General features: G+C 43.5%; 1 protein-coding gene across 11 annotated transcripts in view; it reads left to right on the top strand.

Moving 5' to 3' along the window:
- The window catches only part of LOC144038833 (voltage-gated potassium channel KCNC1-like), a 47,105-nt gene that overhangs the window by 10,856 nt on the left and 14,968 nt on the right, over positions 1–21,281 (top strand). For 6 of the 11 annotated variants that reach the window (XR_013289290.1, XR_013289291.1, XM_077551592.1 and 3 more), the window contains exons 3-4: positions 15,793–16,774; positions 19,105–19,299. Coding sequence is in view for 9 of the 11 variants with exons in the window: in XM_077551592.1 (XP_077407718.1) it covers positions 15,793–16,774; positions 19,105–19,299 (1,177 nt within the window). In the remaining 2 variants the exon portion in view is untranslated. Of the gene's footprint in view, positions 1–15,792; positions 16,775–19,104; positions 19,300–20,071; positions 20,201–21,281 lie in introns of all 11 variants that reach the window. The other 5 variants (XM_077551596.1, XM_077551594.1, XM_077551595.1 and 2 more) reach the window with 1 other exon arrangement.

Below are 21,281 nucleotides of genomic sequence, written 5' to 3' on the forward strand. Positions count from 1 at the left end.
TTAAAAAAAAAAAAAATTCTATGCAGATGAGGGATGGACTGTGTGTGTAATTAGTACCATTTTCAAAAGGTAAAAGAAAAAAAAAAGAAACTGCAATGTAAATATTGTCCGTACGGAAACATTGAATTTAAAATAAGCACGTCGTCAGTTCAGTTATGAGGATCATTTTGATGATTTTGTCAGTGAGCATCTGCCAGTTTCCTTTTGTAGTAGTTCTGAACTTGTTTTAATGCCATTGTTGTGTTGAAAATGCCCCTTAAGGAACAGTGAGCTGTAATCGCCAGCAAAAAAATTGTTGTGTCTGAATCGCATCTGCTGGTTTCTACCATACAGAACTTTACATTTGATAGGCACAGGTATTATTTGTATCCACTTCGGGCCACCATCTTCACATTCTACACTGTAGTATCTGTGACATTGAATGTATGTGGCTTTAAAAGGCCGGGTCCCTGCCTGGTGAGTGACGTGTGTGTCAACGAATGAGTGTGTATGGCTGTTGTTAGCTCAGGTTAGCATGTTAGCTCAAGTTAGCAAATCTGGGTGTTGGGTGGCCAACTTATTTCTACATAAGTCTGCAGTAACATTAGTCCATGTGGAAAAAATGTTCACTGCTAGGCCCCGCCTCCTAAAGACACATCTAACACACAGACACAACAATATGTAGTGTTCTCTGTAGATTTGATATTTCAGCCAACTTCAAGTACATTTATAATATTTTCTAGCAAGTTAAAGGAAGAGTTCACTGTAAGTATACTTTTATGCCTAAGCATATATTTAACCTTTTTTTGTTGTACAGTATGTTGACTCTCCGTGAATGGGGTAAACATTGTGCGATCTAGATTGCTTTGTGGATCTGTGCGTGCCCCCGTTGCACTGCAGGTAAACAACCCACCTGAAGCTAAAAAAGCAGCATTCCTCTTCTTAGAGTGCAAACATGGCTTTTCTCTCTCAAGTGTCCCTGCAACGACGTGCAAGTGCGCTGGAGCGTTGCGGAATTAAACACGGGTTACTTTGCTTGTATTCGCGCTTCCCAGTTGTACCTGTTGGAAAACCCCGGCTGAGAAGACTGCATGCCTCCCACTCCCGCACGTGCTCCTCTCCCTGTGGGCCGCTTGTGAACATAGCGAAAGGGAAGGAAGAAAAGGAAGCCTACATTTCTGTCTCGGCTGGCAAAACGATTCTTTTGTTTTAAGCGTGTAAGACAAGCTCAAACTCTGAATCGACAACAAAAAAAAGGGAATTTTGCACTTTTGTTTTCATGCGGATGAACATCAAATTTCATTTTTTATTCCTGACAAGGAGCTGTTAAAAAAAACGGCAAAGTATCGCAGTCATTTTCAGACGGAGACTGCCTTCCTTCCTGTCACTCAAAATTCTGCTCGTGTCATCTTTATGTACTTTCCTCCTCCTCTGCACCGAGATCAATTTAGCCTTGCTGGTTAAGTGCTGACTCAGCCTTCTGCTTGCAGTCAATTAGGACCATGTTCTTGGGACCCGGAGGAGCTACAGTGGATTGCAGTGGTGGGAGTTTTCTAAATCAGCCAATCACAAACTGGACTCAGTGAAATAATTGGCTGTTATTTAAAAAGTTATATGTGAAGACGGGTCCATAAACTTGAAAACAGCCAATTTTTTTTTTATTACTATGACATTTTTGGAGTAGTTTGATAGGGGTAAAGATTTTCAGGATCCCTTGGAAAAATGTGTCCCTGAGTCTAGGAATCTGGTGAAAAATCCGTTTCCACTTAGAGCAGGTGCCTTGACTGCTACTCAACCAAACTTGAATTTGGGTCCATGTTGGCTTCAATGAATTATGCAGGCGGAATATGCAGGCTATAGTGTAACTAAAGGGTTTGAAGTGCTACAAACACACATTTATCCTCTTCCATTACAAAATGCATATCACTTTTGACCCTTTCAAACACCCGAGTGGACATCAATCCTTCTCAGTACACTCACCTTTACACATTGGCCTGTACTATGTAAGTGGAGCAAGCCCATAAAGCATTCGACTGAGGGCTCGAGTTTACGGCGCGCGGATAAATCAGTGCGTTCGACACGCCTCCCCGTGTAACCCCTGAGGAGCGCCCTCACGCACGTATACTTGCGCGCCCGTTTACCAACTCTTAGTCTTTTAACCAACTCCCCAAATAATCATTTTCTTCCTGCCCTTTTCCCCCCTTTTCTCTTAATTATTCGCGACAAGTCAACTTGACATTTCGATAGGTAACCTGCTCATCATTCTTATTCTCTCACTGTGGAGTTACAAAGATAGCGATAGATAGATAGCTACAGTTATAGCTAACTAGCACAACAGCTATTTAGCTAGCTAAAAAAAAGAAGTTAGAAAACATGATCAATTCCTGCCTCGCATCATAATAAAAGAAGACTTTGCTGAACCAAAATATGAGAAACAGTTCTCAGTATGATTTTGACACCACTGCAAACGACAATTAGCAAAATGATAAGAAATATTTTTCATTTCATGTACTGCTGATAGTGTTTGACAGCTCGAATCTCATTGTTTTGGCGTACCTAATGTTGTGACTGCTGAGTGCATTTATAGTAGTTAAAGGCACATTGTGTAATAATTAGCACCATCTAGTGGTGAACTAATAATTCATTCATTAAAAAAACAACACGATTGATTTTTAAAAGTATGCATAAAATATGTCCTATTACATCAACATACATTTTTTGTTTTAATATAATCGTAGGTCAAGTAATTGTTAATTATATTGCATAGCCTCACCTTACAAGAGGCTAACATGTTTCGCCACCATCTTCCTCCTAGGAATGCCGTAAGGACAACTTAGCTTGTAGCTAGTGTCGGACTCAACGGGTCGACCGCCGCTTACCTTCCACAACTGTGTGGTTGTTTCTGAGTCCCGTGATTCGGGCTCACGCCGCTTGTCAATCTCTGCTTTGTTCTCACAAGCTTCTACTAGCTTCTCCCGCTAGCTGCTTTTTTTTTTTAGCTACTCGATCCAGCCTATGGTTCGGGCTAACTCCCACCAGCCGCTCTTGTTAGCTGTTCTAGCTAACTCCGGCTCGCTTGCCGGGGTTCTCGCCGGCTACCAAGTCACCATCGCTCGCCAAGATGCTCGTTTGGTCTCTCTTGAGTTACTGTAGTCACTTCAGCTGCTTTCTATGATATAGCGACATCTAGTGGTGAACTTTTTTACACTTTACCTTTAATAAATACTCTTCACGTTTGATTTATTAAAAAAAAAAATGCATGTAGGATATAATAAATTCTCCTATTTTGTCATGAAATTTAAAAACACACGCTGAATATTTGTCAATTTTGTGCTAGGACAAGTAGCACAACATGGTTACAAATTGTTATTCAGCCAGAAGGCCTCCGATTGGGTGTGTTATTGCTTAGTCCGTCGGAGGACATCAGTGTGTCAGTTCCTGTGCGGCCATCTGCTTTCTCTTGATTGTGCCTCCTGTCCAAGCGGACACCAATGACTCACCATTTTGACCTGCATCCAATCTTGAGGTTTTCAGTCGCAAAGTCAGTCTTAACTCGACCTTTTTGGGAATAATTAATAAATAATGAAGTGCTTGCTCAGCACCTATGTCTATGGATCGCTGAGATAAATAAATAAATAAATACTTCATTGTACTTGAGTAGATTTTCTTGTGTTAAGTGTTTTCCTGATGAATTTTAACCACTCCCTTTACAAACTAGACTTTGTACTTACTTCCTTGACACCAATTACAGTGGTACGTGGACTTACGATTGCACCAAACCTATGACTTTGATGAGTATTCGATGGAATAATCGATAGGAAAATCGATTTTAAAAAGATTTGTTAGTGACAGCCCTACCTACTTGAAAAACAAATGTGCTACTCGTGCGTTCTGCATTTGTGTTTCGGTGGGCTATCAGACAGATTACAGACAAAGACAGGACCCAAAAAAAAAAAAAAAGCATTGTGAAGATGTCATAACCAAACTCTCCTGTTGTGTGTCGGACACGATGAAGGGTGCAGAGCGAGCGAGATGGAGCTAAAAAAGAAAAGGAGGGATTGGCTGAGAAAGAGGGGGGCTGCGTCGCAAGGACAAGTGCACATAATATGCTGCAGTAATATGTGCTGAATACAAAGCAGATGAGAGAGGGAAAGGACACATGCATCTCACTGTTACTATTTGTTCTCACGAATGTTTGACAGGACTGCAGTGCAAATGCAATGGTGGGGGGTGGACGAGGGGGCTTGTGAATACTGCAGCGCTGATAAGAGTGTGACGTTATACACTGGTATGTGTGTGTGTGTGTGTGTGTGTGTGGGAGAGAGCTCGCCGATTCAGCCGTAGCGTGTCAAGGAGTTGAGTCATTCAGGGAATCTCTGAAACTGAAGTCTGCGTTGTTGGGATTTCAATGTAGCAGGTAGCAGCAAAAACATATTTTTGTTTTCTCATCAAATTTTGATGTAGAGAGAGAGAGAGTGACAAATAAAGTTTAGCATTATTTTTACTCTATGAAGATTCCCCATCCACCGTTACCATGGCAACCTGTGAAGCTCTGCATTCAAGAGGCAGTGCTGGAAAATCTTGGTGGCAGCACAAAATATTATTTTTCGGCAGTTTCACATAAGAGTGTACTCATTTTTGTTGCCATTTTTCTGTAACGCTTATCCTCATTAAAAGTCTGTGGGTGTGCTGGAGCCTATCCCATCTGATTTTGGGCAAGAGGCAGAGTCACCCTGGACTGGTTGCCAACCAAAAACAGATTAATGGCTATGTATTGAGTCATGAGCGATTAGTAAATTAGCGATGTAGCAAATGGTCATTTCTTCACTGTTGTCACATTTACAGATAGAATACAGATATTTACGACAATAATGGTGGCCACGCAAAATATTGATACTTTGGTCACAAGTCAGACATTTTCACTATGGGGTGTACTCACTTTTGTTGCCAATGGTTGAGACATCAATGGATGTTGAGTAGCTGTCATTTCTTCAGTGTTGCCACATGAAAAGGAATACAAATACAAAATGTGAGTGATGTACTAACTTTTGATAGATACCGAATCTGCTAAATTATTTTTTTTTTTTTGATGAGGGGGGATGGGGGGTGGGGGGGATATCCATGTGGCCATGTGTTTTTTTAATCTCATTCAGCACTGTGTTATACCGACATCAAATATCAATATTGTTGTCTATTTGTAGTTGTATTTACTTATTATCTGGCTGCATTGTGGGATTTTGAGTCCAAAGCAACTGTATGCGTAAGGCAAAGTGATCTTGGCTGACTGTGGAGATTAGCCAAAGGGGAAATACCCGTGCCAACACAATCTGTCAGCAATGTCATTCCTACAAACTAAGAGCAATCTAATTTGAGTTGAATGCGATAGTTATTGCTTGGGCGAATGAGCCCTTCAAGAAAACGGAGACATTTCTTTGGGTGAGAGGTGAAGTAGAACCCGGACTGGTTTTGCCAGTCAATAAGACGACTGATGACTTTTTTCAAAAAAATTTTTTAATTAATGTTTGAATTGAATGTCCTGAGAATGGACCTTCAGTTTTCAACTTCCCGGAACTCTCAAATGTGTTATAGTTTAATTTAGGCTGGTTGTATTTTATGAACCTTACCAGTTCATACTCGCATGAAAAAGTGTTACAATTTGGATACGTAAATGGCCAAAAACTGTCATTCATAATTTAAAATATGGCGGTGAAATATGAATTCAGTGCACTTTTCTCAAGTTCACCGCTCGTCCACTCGGCACGCTACGTCCTCAAGGAACCAGTCTTCCTTTTAAAATGTCACTTGTCCTCTATTATTTTGTGGTCTCATCTTGATTTCAACATTAGTCTTGTAAATGTGTTATTCTTGGATACAGAAGCCGATGATGATGATGATGATGATGATGATGATGTGAGGGAAGGCTATTTTGGTAACGCACTTTACACTTCCGCCGCAAGATGCGAGGCTACTTTGAAAGTGTCCGACTCAGTGATAGATGCCGTCGTTTGCCCCTAAATAATCGAGGAATCAGAAAGTCCTGGTCTACCTCAAGCTGTCGGGGTGCTTTCTCCATTACACATCATTTAAATGTTCATTTGATTTCTACGCACCATCGTACACTGCAAAAACTCAAATCTAATCAAGATGAAATATTTTAAATCAAGGCAAACATAACGAACACCATGTTCAAGCACAAGAGTGTCCATATGTGCACCTGGCACCAGGACACCCTAGGCCGTAGTTCGATGATCGACTTTGTAGTCGTGTCATCGGACTTGCGGCCGTATGTGTTGGACACTCGGGTTAAGAGAGGGGCGGAGCTGTCAACTGATCACCACCTGGTGGTGTGTTGGCTCCGATGGCGGGGTAAGATGCCGGTCCGACCAGGCAGGCCCAAACGTACTGTGAGGGTCTGCTGGGAACGTCTGGCAGAATCCCCTGTCAGAAAGAGTTTCAACGCCCATCTCCGGCAGAGCTTCTCCATTGTCCCGGGGGAGGCGGGGGACATTGAGTCCGAGTGGACCATGTTCCGCGCTTCAATTGTTGAGGCGGCCGATCGGAGCTGTGGCCGTAAGGTGGTTGGTGCCTGTCGTGGCGGCAATCCTCGAACCCGCTGGTGGACACCAGCGGTAAGGGATGCCGTCAAGCTGAAGAAGGAGTCCTATCGGGCCTTTTTGGCCTGTGGGACTCCGGAGGCTGCTGACGGGTACCGGCTGGCCAAGCGGAATGCGGCTTTGGCGGTCGCTGAGGCAAAAACTCGGGCATGGGAGGAGTTCGGTGAGGCCATGGAAAACGACTTCCGGACGGCTTCGAGGAAATTCTGGTCCACCATCCGGCGTCTCAGGAGAGGAAAGCAGTGCACCGTTAACACTGTGTATAGTGGAGACGGAGTGCTGTTGACCTCGACTCGGGACGTCGTGAACCGGTGGGGAGAGTACTTCGAAGACCTCCTCAATTCCACCAACACGCCTTCCTTTGAGGAAGCAGGGTCTGGGGACTCTGAAGTGGGCTCCCCTATCTCTGGGGTCGAAGTCGCCGAGGTGGTTGGAAAGCTTCTCGGTGGCAGGGCCTCGGGGGTGGATGAGATCCGCCCGGAGTTCCTGAAGGCTCTGGATGTTGTGGGGCTGTCGTGGTTGACACGTCTCTGCAGCATCGCGTGGACATCGGGGACGGTGCCTCTGGATTGGCAGACCGGGGTGGTGGTTCCCCTTTTTAAGAAGGGGGACCGGAGGGTGTGTTCCAACTTTAGAGGGATCACACTCCTCAGCCTCCCAGGTAAGGTCTATTCAGGGGTGCTGGAGAGGAGGGTCCGTCGGGAGGTCGAATCTCGGATCCAGGAGGAGCAGTGTGGTTTTCGTCCCGGCCGTGGAACAGTGGACCAGCTCTACACCCTCAGCAGGATCCTCGAGGGTGCGTGGGAATTCGCCCAACCAGTCCACATGTGCTTTGTGGACTTGGAGAAGGCGTTTGACCGTGTACCTCGGGGAGTTCTGTGGGGGGTGCTTCGGGAGTATGGGTTACCGAGCCCCCTGATACGGGCCATTCGGTCCCTGTACGACCGATGTCAGAGTCTGGTCCGCATTGCCGGCAGTAAGTCGAATTTGTTTCCGGTGAGGGTTGGACTCCGCCAAGGTTGCCCTTTGTCACCGATTCTGTTCATAACTTTTATGGACAGAATTTCTAGGCGTAGCCGAGGCGTTGAGGGGGTCCGGTTTGGTGGCCTCAGCATTGCATCTCTGCTTTTTGCAGATGATGTGGTGCTGTTGGCTTCTTCAAGCCGTGACCTCCAGCTCTCGCTGGAGCGGTTCGCAGCCGAGTGTGAAGCGGTTGGGATGAGGATCAGCACCTCCAAATCCGAGACCATGGTCCTCAGTCGGAAAAGGGTGGAGTGCCCTCTCCGGGTCGGGGAGGAGGTCCTGCCCCAAGTGGAGGAGTTCAAGTATCTTGGGGTCTTGTTCACGAGTGAGGGTAGGTTAGAGCGGGAGATCGACAGGCGGATCGGTGCAGCGTCTGCAGTGATGCGGACGCTGTATCGGTCCGTTGTGGTGAAGAAGGAGCTGAGCCGAAAGGCAAAGCTCTCGATTTACCGGTCGATCTACGTTCCTACCCTCACCTATGGTCACGAGCTGTGGGTCGTGACCGAAAGAACAAGATCCCGGATACAAGCGGCCGAAATGAGTTTCCTCCGCAGGGTAGCCGGGCTCTCCCTTAGAGATAGGGTGAGAAGCTCGGTCATCCGGGAGGGACTCAGCGTCGAGTCGCTGCTCCTCCACGTTGAGAGGAACCAGTTGAGGTGGCTCGGGCATCTGGTTCGGATGCCTCCTGGACGCCTCCCTGGGGAGGTGTTCCGGGCATGTCCTACCGGCAGGAGGCCCCGGGGACGACCCAGGACACGCTGGAGAGACTATGTCTCTCGGCTGTCCTGGGAACGCCTTGGGGTCCCGTCGGATGAGCTGGCTGAAGTGGCTGGGGAGAGGGAAGTCTGGGCTTCCCTGCTAAAGCTGCTGCCCCCGCGACCCGACCCCGGATAAGCGGAAGAAGACGGACGGACGGACAAGGCAAAATATGCTTGGTATTTGTCAATACTTCACTCGCTCCCAACATTTCATTGCTTAATCCTTATCTAAAGGTATTATAAATTGTTATTGAGATATTAATCACTTGTGAGTTTAGTTTAAAGGAACGTTAGCCTAATAGCATAGTTTCGTATGTCATATTTGAACATTTTTGGAAAACAATAATAATAATAATTTTTTTTTTTTACTAATTAATCGCAAAATTTTCCATAAATAATCGCATTTTTCAACTACTATTTTCTACCAAGCTGGTAATGAATATTTATTTCAGTAAAATTGTGGCATTCATGTAAAATTATCAAATACTAAATTTATTTCTGTTCTAACAGCTTTCTTTGAACACGATTATTTCCCTGGAAAATAACTGTTGAACTAAATAATCAAAACGGAGTCATCTTTACAGGGTTTACATTATCTTTGAGTTTTCCAATTAGCCGTCGAGCAACTTTAAAAAAAATTCAGTGTTTTTCTCTTTGCGCCAGTGATTCTCCTCTAAGCTCAGCTACCACAGAAAGTAAATAAAATTGAGATAATTTAGTTATTTAGTTATTTTTTCTTTTAACACTTTATAAAATGTAAATTAAAGTTAACACTTTAACTTTGACAGCCAACCAACCTGTAAGAGTCCAGTTGCCACGATTAAACCTTTTTGGAGTACCATGACCTGAATGACCGAGAATCTATAAAGCCGTTCCATTTTTAGCAACCTAATACTATATGTATTTTTATTGATATTGTTTTAGTAAGTTAAAACTGTATTGTCAAATGTTCCTCATTTTTTCCTTAGTCATTTTGTCTTCAATGTGCATTTCTGTCAAGGTCACTCGTATTTGACACGTTGGGAGCGGTTCTTAATTTGGCTCTTGCAAACCGGTTCAGCATTGCAGCTGCATTGGACCACTATTTGGCTCAGTCCTGTCCTTGGTGCCTGAAAGCAGAGGCTAACGCAGCGGTTGCCATAGCGACCGAGAGCCAGGCAGGGGATGGGGATGAAGATGGGGTGTGTGTGTGTGCGCTGTGTGTAATACTGTAATGATAAAGCTCTTCTGGATAGTGCCGCAGTAAACACAGCACCACAAGGGTCCCGTTAAGGAAGAGCGTGGTGCGCAAATCAGCGGCGACCATCTCGACGTGGCTGCATCGCGTACACCCTCAACGCCGCTTACCCCCCTTTTGTTGTCCTCTCTCGCATGACATCGGCGAGAAGCGCGCCATTGTCTGCGTTCTCCACCCCCCCCCCCCCTTCCCCTCCGCTCTTTCACTTTCACCATCCAAACACAATCAACGCTCCATCAACTTCTCTCTCTCTCTCTCTCTTTTTCTCTCCGCGACTCTCAACCTTTTAAATTTATGTTGATGATCTCTCCGAATCTAATTTGAGAGTCTAGCGAGCGACGGAGACTCCATCGGGCCTTGAAGGTCATTCTGGCTGCAGGTGTCACACGCGTCGGGCTTTACTGTAGGGAATTGAGCACATTAAAGGCTTCACCCCGCCTGTATTCTAGTGCACCACCGGATCGTATATTCACAGCAGCACATGCACACACTCATGATGCAGGGATGCTCGCAGGGAGGGGATAAATAAGTATGACAGATTGCAACTCCTCCTTTTTATCGTCGTCCTCCAACTCTTTCTTTTGCCGCCGTCCCCTCAATGCGGCACTCGTGTGAGTGCGCGTGTGTGTGTGTCGGGCGACCGCTTGACCGCCGTTTGTCTGGCTGGCGTCCTGAGTTTTGACTTGTGTCGGTCACCTACGTGAGCCCGCAGCCATAAACACCTGCGCGCACGTGGGTGGATGTCGTCTACTCGCCGGCTGCTACATTTTGTACTTTGTAATCGCATCCTAGTCTAATTGTATTCGATTGGATTATTAGCTGGTTGGCAAGGAGTTTGTAGGTTGTTAAACTGCCCGTGTTTCTAAGGTTTTGTCTGTTTGATAGTGTAGAAAAGTTCCTTGTTTATCGTGCGGGTTACATTCCATGCAGGCTCTCTCGCAATAGACAAAAAAATGTGAAATAGCGACCATATATTTTATTGTTTTTGTATTTTTTTTATTATTAAAGTGTTTATTTCTTTTTCACATTTTAAAGTCATTTAGCAAAAAAGGCCTCATTTTACGTAAAGCAACACTACGAAACATTCAGTTTTAAGTTGATTATGGCGCCACCATATGGACAAAGTTGGTAACGTTATGCCTGAAGGAAGACCACGTTTCTCATGAGGACAAGCGCATTGCGTCATTTTATAGCTCACGACATTCCAATTGACTTCCGTCTTTGTCACGAATGGGTAAAGGGGGAAGTGAGGTACGCCATAAAGCAGTCAGCACATTTGTAGTTTTTTGTGTCCTCACCATCAACCATACTCAAAGATGTTTAGTGCCAGTAAAAACGATACAGACCTCCTCAGGCCATGGCAAAGGTACCATTCAACTAGTTTTAAGTCGATGTTTCATCAGAAGAGTTATGAAAATATTCTATTAAAGTTGAAAAGTTCTTTAGTGCTACTTAAAGTTTTTATTAGTTTTAGTATTAGTTGTATGTGTTTTTTTTTTTTTCAATATATGGAGTGTTTGTCAAGTGGGAGTAAAAGTAGAGTAAACCGCAATTTTCAAACAACTGTTTGATCTTCCTTCTTCTATTAGGACATCAGCAATATGGAAATAAATAAATAAATAAAATATCATCTATGATATTCATTGACAAGGAGGAAAATGGAGGGCATTTTTGCTAAAATTGTAGTTCGTTTTAGACGCATAGCATGTAGTTTCATTTTTTTTAAGAGCATTTTTCATTCCGCTAAAAAAATGGCTTTTCAATTTTAGTTCTATGTTGTTAGTTTTCATTAACTCTAGTAAACTTGATTTAGATGATATTTTAAAGCTTTATCCATAAAACCAATACAAAATACTAGGAGTGAAACAAAAAAAAATTTGAATCTGAAACTCTTTCTTTTTACGGATGTGAGTGCATCGAATGGAACAAAAAATTTCTTCGAACTTCAAAATGTACCATCGTTGAATTGCATCGTACCCCCGTGTATCGAGATGCATACCGAACCTTTGTAAACACCTCTTTGACACCAAAGAGCTCGTCAGCAGTCCTTACGCATGTCGTACCCAAAATTTTATTCACGTACACACAGAGCAAGTATATAATAAAAGTAAGCAAATGCAACCTCAACAAAATACTTCTTACATAATACCACCAAGTGCTCATTCAAAACTCATGAACTGTTCACATAATATTTATAAATAGAAAAATTGGTGAAACTAAGTTTGCTGTGGTTTTCTTTCCTAACTCATTCAAGCGCTTTACATAAATTTGATAAACTACTGACTCAGCATTATGCTTTACCTTGTTAAAATGAGATCAAAGACATTGCATTCTTCCAAATCGACTTTTTTTTGGTTCACTTTTGCTCATAAATTCCAAATAAACAAGCCCCATGAACAGTTCAGTCCTGAAGTTGGCGACAGTGTCCATTTCCTAACTTTCTGCGACATCTTCTAAACATAAACATAAACATAATGCAGCATCTAGTGATTTTAAATTGTCCGCCTCCGCTCTGTGAGAAAAGAAGTTGAAGCTACTATTTGCCCTCCCCTGGGCAACTTTCCATTGACATCACCATTCTTTACTTTCACCAAGTGAAGCTTTTTTGGCTCCATTTCCTCACCGCGCTCACATTTTTATCCTGCATTTTTGGTCCCCGTCAACTTTCTCCTTCATGGTCTCCCTCCCACCTGTCCACCCCCTCCTGTGCTTCCACCTGCGTAGCCCACATAGAAGACGCCACTGTAGCCTTGCCACTATGTTCTCTTTTGTGTGTTACTGTAGCTTGGCCACCGCTTTTCTCCTTTTGTGCGCGCGTTGAGCCCGCTCTCCTGAGAATTCGGTGGGATTTGGTACAAAAAAGTAATGCTCTGTAATTAGCAGAAAGCTGTGTTATTTTGGGCGTGACTTGAAAAGGCTTTGTTTTATTTTACTGTATATTAATAGCATTTGTGGCGGTGGGGTCCGAGTGTGTTGCAGCGAGAGCTTTTGCAGATGCGGTAATGCACGCATTGCAGGAGAGTAAATTATCCAATTTCACTTAGTTATCTGCCTGTGATGTTTAGTGACATTTTCACATAGGGGTGTACTCACTTTTGTTGCCAACAACTACTGATTACTTTATATTGGAGCAAAGTGTTCAGCCATCAAAAGGTATATCTAGAAAAAATGTGACAAATGTATTTTGGTGAAATAGAATAAACGTATAAGTCACGCGGATTCCTTACATCTCCTACATAACCACTTAAGAAGAAGTAAATAAGCAAACACCATCTTGCTTGACTTTCCAAATACAGCACTTTTAAAGTTGATAATATACCCTATTGTGATCATATTCACATCAACACAACCCCACCCCAATGTCATGTTCAATCACTAATTGAATACGCTGAAAAAGTATACGCTCACTCCAACTCCCAACCAAACAAAGAGCATCATTATAATCTTCCTCAACTTTTGTTCAAAGGTCATCCAATAACTAAAACGGTGAACTGACTAAGCAGTCCGTCCATTTTTAACAAAACAGACTTACGCAAATGTATCTAACATAACCATTTTGAACTTGTTATTGTCTCGGGAAAAAAATCCAGACTTTCAATCTTGAGGTCACATAATGCTGCACGGCGAGTTTTACAAGTTTTCAAGTTATTTTCAACACTTTAAAATTTATGAAATAATGTTAAAAAAACAACAACAATGTTGACACAAAGCAATATTGTCAATGTGTGTGTGTGTGTGTGTGTGTGGGGACCAATGAAGTGAATTTGATTAAATTGACCATATTTGGGCATATGGCGCCCCAAACTAAGGAACTGACACTAAAAGTTACAAACGTAAAAAGGACTGATGTATGTGCTATTTGTGTCAAGATGATACCTGGCTGTACATCTTACATCATACACGTCATCATAAGAAATAACAGCATAGCACTTCAGGGTCTTTCTTCCTTTTCCTTCTGCTTGCCCTCATTTGTACGTGTGAAATTCCCAGCCAATGAGGACGCGTAATGAGCAGGTCCCGCTGGTGCTATCCTGCTTCCCCGAGACACACCGGCATGGGGGTAGTGGTAGGAGGAGGGTGATTGAGAAGCTGTGCGTGCGTGCGTGTGTGTGTGTGTGTGTGTGTTTGGGCGATAGAGGGGGAGAGCACTGCAGCAATCTGAGAAAGTAGGTCAGACATAGCAGAGGAGAAAAGAGGTACAGGAAAGAGATGGAGAGGGAAAAGGAAGTGGAATTCTTTGGGTTACAAAAGTGGAGTATTGTGGTGTACTTGAACTAACGTGTGCATGAATGCGGCCTTTTACTGCCTCGTTAATGGGCTCCTGCACCTGCAGGCAATGTTTACTGGACATTGGCCGACTCTCCTGCTCTCTCTTTTTTGGACGAACGTTAGCTCATGCGTTCTTTAAATAAACGAGTCTATAAGATTTCCAATGAACAAATGAAATTGCTTATGCCTCTTTTAAGGAAGTTTGTTCTGGATATCGCATAAGTGCGCAATGTCAAAAATACACAGTGGCACGCACAATACACTAAGGGCACTCAGGCTCCTTATATATGGGCTCCACTCAAGTATGAATTACCTTTCTCTTTTTGCTCTTTGGGCCATGTCTGTGTTTTATTATTTATTTGATGAAGCACAAAGTATACTGCATCTATAAATACACACTGCGGCCCACTGGAACGGACTGCACCAGGGAAAGATTGTGCGTTAACCACACACACAATGGAATTGATTCATTGACAATTGCTTCGGTACATATAGAAAGTGTACTCGCAGTTTACACAGAAAATTGCCTTCAATGAGTAATGGGAGAAGTCTCCATGCTTGGAAAAATAAACTCTCGAGGAGGGAAGAGATCTTTATAGGGGTTCAACTGTGCTAATGAAATACATGCAGTCAAACAAAGTGGCGTCTTTTATTTTTTGGACTTTATTAAAAATGCTACTTTAAATGTGTTTTTAACTTTTTACTTATCAATTACATGAAAATTATCATTAAGCATATGGAAAGATTTAGGAGCGATTCTACCTCTATTTTGCTCTTCTAATTCCATTTCACACACTCCCCCTGGACCATAACTCAGGCAACACCTGCAATCTAATTAAATTAAAGTCCATAGATTTGGCTTATCGCCTGGACAAGTTTAGAGTTTAGTGCTTTTATGCACGTGTCAAGTGAACTGAGACATCTCACTTTCTTGAGGGTAGAAAGTGTGTAATATAAACTGACAAATCGGGAGGGGGGGTCCTAATGATTGTATCATGATATGCAGGAATTTCTGCGTTATTCACAGAAAATTTCACCTAAACGTAACCATGTTCGTCAAATCGGCAGGTAGAGGATGACGGGGAGAGCTTGTGGTCTGACGAGACCCAAACCCACATTTTTGGTTGACTTTTCCCAATAATAGATTTTTAATAAAGGACAAAAAAAAACAACAACCCTGCTACGACAAAGAGACATCCTCATCATGGAGGATCCCAGATGAACAATAAGAAGAAAGAAACACAGCTTATTTACAGGGACTCTTCCACATTGAGCACATTCTTGTACTTCTGTTAGACTAAAATGCCACAAGATCGCACCAAAGCACTGGATAATAGGAAAGTAGCAATGGATGTTTACGAATGAAGTCTAAGTGACACATTTGGACACTTTTTAGGGAAAAGCTAAAAGGAAAAGAAGATGATGTTTGGGAGAAGCTAAATTTAGCCTTGCTTGTAGGTGATCATTTCGAAGAGTCTTCACCACATGTATGTTTTAGTTCTGCTGAAATGCATTATTATTAAGTGATTTATTTTTAAGGCTGATGTCGCAAAAAGAGATTGAAATAATATTAGTATTATAAAGTGTTTTAGCGTAATAGTTTGTGGTATATTTATGGTTTAGACTATTTTGACTGAAATTGGGATCAAAGTGCCTTCGGGCTCGCATTGCAAACCTGTTCTGTGGGTTCTTATTCCAACACAGTCTTGATCAAAGCACCGTGTTTAGGCCAGTTGGGACACACAACGTGTCGTTACAAAGAAAATGTTTGACTTGACTTCCGCTTTAATCGTCATTTTCACAAATTTCAATATGGATGGCGTGTTTTTCTTTCTCTAGTTGGGGCATGTGTCATTATTTATCCTCACTTGCAAGTAACCTCTTGCTCTTTCTCTTGTTTGTCCCCTCCCAGTATGTGGCGTTTGGCTCCCTATTCTTCATCCTCATCTCCATCTCCACTTTCTGCATGGAGACGCATGAGGCCTTCAACACCATCCTCAACAAGACGGAGAACGTGACGGTGGGCAACCAGACGCGCGAGGAGATCGTCTACGAGGTGGTGACAGACAGCTGGCTGACGTACGTGGAGGGCGTGTGCGTCATCTGGTTCACCATCGAGGTCCTCCTGCGAGTCATCTTCTGCCCCGACAAGGTCGAGTTCTTCAAAAGTACCCTCAACATCATCGACTTTGTGGCCATCCTGCCCTTCTATCTGGAGGTGGGCTTGAGCGGGCTCTCCTCCAAAGCCGCCAAGGATGTCCTGGGATTCCTCCGCGTCGTGCGATTCGTCCGCATACTCCGAATCTTCAAGCTGACGCGCCACTTTGTGGGTCTGCGAGTCCTCGGCCACACCCTCCGCGCTAGCACCAATGAATTTCTCCTGCTCATCATCTTCTTAGCACTCGGCGTCCTCATCTTTGCCACAATGATTTACTACGCGGAGAGGATCGGCGCCCACCCGGACGACCCGGCGGCGAACGCCCACACCAACTTCAAGAACATCCCCATCGGTTTCTGGTGGGCCGTGGTGACCATGACCACACTTGGCTACGGAGATATGTACCCGGAGACGTGGTCGGGGATGCTGGTGGGGGCTCTGTGTGCCTTGGCCGGCGTGCTGACCATCGCTATGCCCGTTCCCGTCATCGTCAACAACTTCGGCATGTACTACTCGCTGGCCATGGCCAAACAAAAGTTGCCCAAAAAGAAGAACAAACATATTCCCAGAGCGCCTCAGCCGGGGTCCCCCAACTACTGCAAGCCGGACGCTTTGGCCATGGCTACTGCTTCACCGCAAAGGCTCTTGGGAAATGTCCTAGGTGGAGTGATGGGCTCTGGAGGCCTCGGGGGTGACTGCCCTCTCGCCCAGGAAGAAATTATAGAGATCAACAGAGGTGAGCTGTTTCTTCTTTTCTTCTTTAAGAATTAACTTCCCGGAAAGTTCTTCCGGTTTGCAGTTTTCAAGCACACCTGATGAGATTAACAGGATGGCGGGGTTAGAACAGAGGTGGCTCATCTGTCCGTTTTTAAGATCGACCCTTAAGCACAAACATTTTCCCACGCAGTAAATTCTGTAGAGTAATTTTGATTCTATTTAGAGTGGGACCAAATAGACTCAGTTTTAGAGTAATATTTACACTTGGAAGAGAGTAAAATAAAGAATTGGAAAAAAAATAACTCACTCAAGGGTTGAGGAACGAACTCACGACCTTCAGCTTGGGAGACAGCCGATCTACCCCCTGAGCCAAGCAGATCCTGCTGTGTGTTAGTATATCGCTCGTGTCAGCTGTAAACTTCCTAACTGCAAGAGCTAAAATGATGTTTTTGGTCTCTTGGTGATAAGCAAACAGTAGGTGGGGCATAGCTCAGATGGTAGTGTGGCAGCCTCCCAAGCTGAAGGTTGTGAGTTCGTTCCTCAACCCTTGAGTGAGTTTTTCCCCCCAATTCTTTATTTTACTCTCTTCCAAGTGTATAAATATTAGCCTACTCTTAAACTGAGTCTATTTGGTCCCACTCTAAATAGAGTCAAAATTATTCTACAGGATTTAATGTGCATTCTTGTCACAATGTCACTAGAGTTGGTGGTCCAATATCAAGAAGTGATGCATAGTAGATTCTGGATCCACCCTGGAGAAATCACCAGACCCATCAGAACTCATGTGTAATTTATTATCAACTGGTAGGTCCACGCTTGCCTTCAGGCACCCATCTGCCAGCCAGGAAGAAACAAACACTATGTAATGGTTGGTGGGAGTGAAGTCAATTATCTATTAAGACAGCTTAATGCCTTTCAAATTGCGCTGACTTCACATTTTTTTCTCTGTGGTTTCACCAATAAAACCAGGAAGGGAGGTAATTTGGATCTTTGATTGCCTTTTACATGTCGGTGCACCTTTAATGCATCACGTTGGTCATCAGAGAGCTGAAAAATATTGCCCTCGTCAGCCGTTTTATGACATTTTGTCTGCTTTGCTTTTCTGTGCTTCATCAAAAATATTGTTTCCTGATTCAGCAGCTATTTAGACAGGATATCGGGATTTGACTGCATTTGACTAATTCCCCCTTTTAACTACTACTACTAGGTCCTCCCTACTGTTCTGTAGACTAATACAGTTTTTAGCCACAAAATGTGTTGAATTTGCGAACTGACAAACAAACAAATCAAAATAAGCTAAAAAAATGTAGAAATTGGTGGTCCAGGTGAGGAAAGTTTCTCCTTGTACAAGATTCCACAGGATTTTTAAACATCCTTACGTTGTCATATATTGTTGCTTGAAATTTAAACATCCTTCATAATTACCTCTATCACTTACAACTGAAATCCTCACACATACTGAAACGCTCTCACAGGGACGTATGAAACATGTTTCACTAGTGTGAAAAAGAGTGGTGAGTGCTCGTGAGTGTGCATTTCCGTACTGTGTAAGTGTTTACGTGTGTGAGAGTTGCAGTAGTGTGAATGAGAGTACGCCTATTTCAGTAGTGTGCAGGAGGATTTCAGTTGTATTTGAGAGTGTTGCAGTTATGTGCATTAGAGCAAGAGCCTTTCAGTTGTGTGAGAGTGTTTCCTTAGTATGTGTGTGAGTTTTTCAGTAGTGTGTGAGAACATTTCAGTCGCGGTACTGAGAGTGTTAATGTTTATGTGATATGGTTTGTAGTGTGTTTATGTGTTTCAGTTTTGTGTGAGCATTTCAATGGTGTATGAGAGTGTCTCAGATGAGTGTGAGAGCGTTGCAATAGTTGTGTGGGAGCATTTCAGTTGTGTACATGAGAGCGTTTCATTAGTGTGTAGAGCGAGAGCCTTTCATTTGCCTGTGCGAGTGTTTCGTATTGTCTATATGCGCATGTGTGCCGTGAACATTTTAGTAGTGGCTGTGAGAGCATTTTTGTGTGAGTAACGTGTGAGTACGTTTCTGGACGTTGTGTCTGAGACTGTCTCTTTAGTGCGTATGTGACTATGTTTCAGTTGAATGTATGTGAAAGCATTTCTTTTATGTGTTTGTGGGCATTTCAGTTTTGTGTGTAAGAGCATGGGAATTCCTGTGAAAGTGTTTCAGTGGTTTGTGTGAGAGCTAACCCTGAATGAAGTCCTGAAAGCCCTTACTCTCATAGGTTGCCTGTAATAATCTTGACTGCATTGTATCGTTAACAGTGTAACAAATGCAGTCGTACTGGAAAATGTAGCATATCTATTTTGTGCCCACACTTCCCTTTCCCTGTGCAGATTCCAAGCAGAACGGTGACGCAGCCTCGGCCGCGCTGGCCAACGAAGACTGCCCGACCATCGACCAGGTGCTCAGCCCTGACGAGAGGAGCCCCATCGGGCGGGGTCCCACCCGGGAACGCTACCAGCAGGACCGGGCCTGCTTCCTGCTAAACACCAGGGAATTCCGAGCCACGGATGGCAATGTGCGGAAAGGTACGTCTGGCATCCGGAAACCACTGACGCAAACATGTTGTGTGTACATTCAGTCAACATTTGGCAGGGATGCTTTAGACAGGAAAGCGCACACTAAGTGGCAGATCCGATCACAGACTCACATGCACACTCAGCTCTTGTGCTCTGCTCTTGTTTGTTAGTGCCTCTTTACATCAATGTTGTCCGTGTGTCGTCACCGCTTGGTTTGATTAGTCATGTCTGATCGCGAAGGTTTCTGTGCGTCCTTGATTTTGTTGTTTTGCTTCTTGTTTGACTTGCTCCATCTGTCCATAGTGTCCGTGCGTTTGGTTGTATGTACTGTGGCATCCATCCATGCTCATAAACAGTCTTTCTCTGTCTTCTGGACTCAGACAGTTGACCATGCATTAATTTACTTCTCGTCACTTCTGTTTCTCTCTCTCTCTCTCTCTCTCTCTCCCCCCTTATTTTGTCATTTTACCCTACCTTATCCTTTCCCCTCATTGCCCCTTTCCTTTCCTTCCCTTCCCTTCCCTGGGATGAATCCATGCCCCACATATTCCATCCCCTTTTCTCCTTTGTGCCACATCAACCCCCCCCCCCCCCCACCCCCTCACACACACACTTTTAATTTCAACCATCATCTTTGTGCTCATGACAACCCAACACCTTCACCCATCCATCCACCCGCCACTCATCGCAATCAAACCACCGCTGCCGCCAACCTGCACCCGAACACTCCCTCGCACTCCCTCCAAACTTTTCAACACCCCCCTTGTTGACAACAAACTAGAGGCAGCAGCCCTGGCACCCAGCCCAGACTCCCCTCTGACTGAGGATTGGTATAAGATGGAAGGGTCTCTGTTACAGCAGGACCTCAATGCAAACTCCACCTCCTCCTGGATCAAACCATAGACCAGAGGTAACAATACAAAATCAAACAAAATCGATCAATCAATACAAAAGTCAAAGAGCCCTAAGCTACAGGTTCGGCTTCAAGTGTCCATTCAACTCCATCTGGCTCTCCCATCATGTAGCATGCTATTGCAGTGATGTCAACGATAGCAGCAGCACAGCACCACTTGCATACAACACACACCTGCAATCACACGTACACACATTGGTTTTGTCCGTGAATTCACTCATGAGACGTCCCCCGTGTCCTCAAATGTGCAGGTTCTTGAGCTGAGGTTAGGGCGCACTCAGGTCGATTAGTTGCCTTGAATTGTTCACCATATCGAACCTAACCTCAGCCCAATCTCATGGCTGGTTTGGCTCTCCTTGTGAACTACACCGATACAGTACATCCATTGTTTGTTTGTTTTCCATAATAGAGCACAGTTTTGGTATCACGTGTGTGTCTATGCAATGCATGGGCGTAGTTGGCAGAGGGGACGGGGGGCATGGCCCTCCAACTTTCTGAATACAGTGATTCAAAGCAGAACATAGGGAAGGATTTTGATGTCCGGAATGCTTCGCTTTCATGGAGGGTAAAGCAAAATGTTTTTTTGTTTTCTTTTATTTATTTTTTATTTTTTTACCACATTAACTTTAACTTAAAAAAGCCTGCTAGCTTAACTCATTCACTGCCATTGACGGCTATAGACGTAAAAAATTCATTTGAACTATTTCTATTAGTTTAACATTTTTTCCCACTTTTGTTAACAAGAGTATTTATTGTGCATTTAGAACAGATATAAAATTTGTGATTAATCGTGAGTTAACTAGTGAAGTCATGCGATTAATTATGATTAAAAAAATAATCGCCTGACACCCCTAATTTAAAAAAAAGAAAATATATATAAAAATTAATAAAAGTACTTTTAAAAAAAGAACAAAAGATTATTCAAAATTAGGGGCGTCAGGCGATTAAAAATTTTCGGAATTAATCAAATGACTTCACTAGTTAACTCACCATTAATCACAAATTTTATATCTATTCTAAATGTACAATATATATATTTTTTAGGTTTTTATACTCTTGTTAACAAAAGTGGAAAAAA

This window comes from Vanacampus margaritifer, chromosome 18 (assembly GCF_051991255.1).
Source record: "Vanacampus margaritifer isolate UIUO_Vmar chromosome 18, RoL_Vmar_1.0, whole genome shotgun sequence".
Classification (NCBI taxonomy): Eukaryota; Metazoa; Chordata; class Actinopteri; order Syngnathiformes; family Syngnathidae; genus Vanacampus; species Vanacampus margaritifer.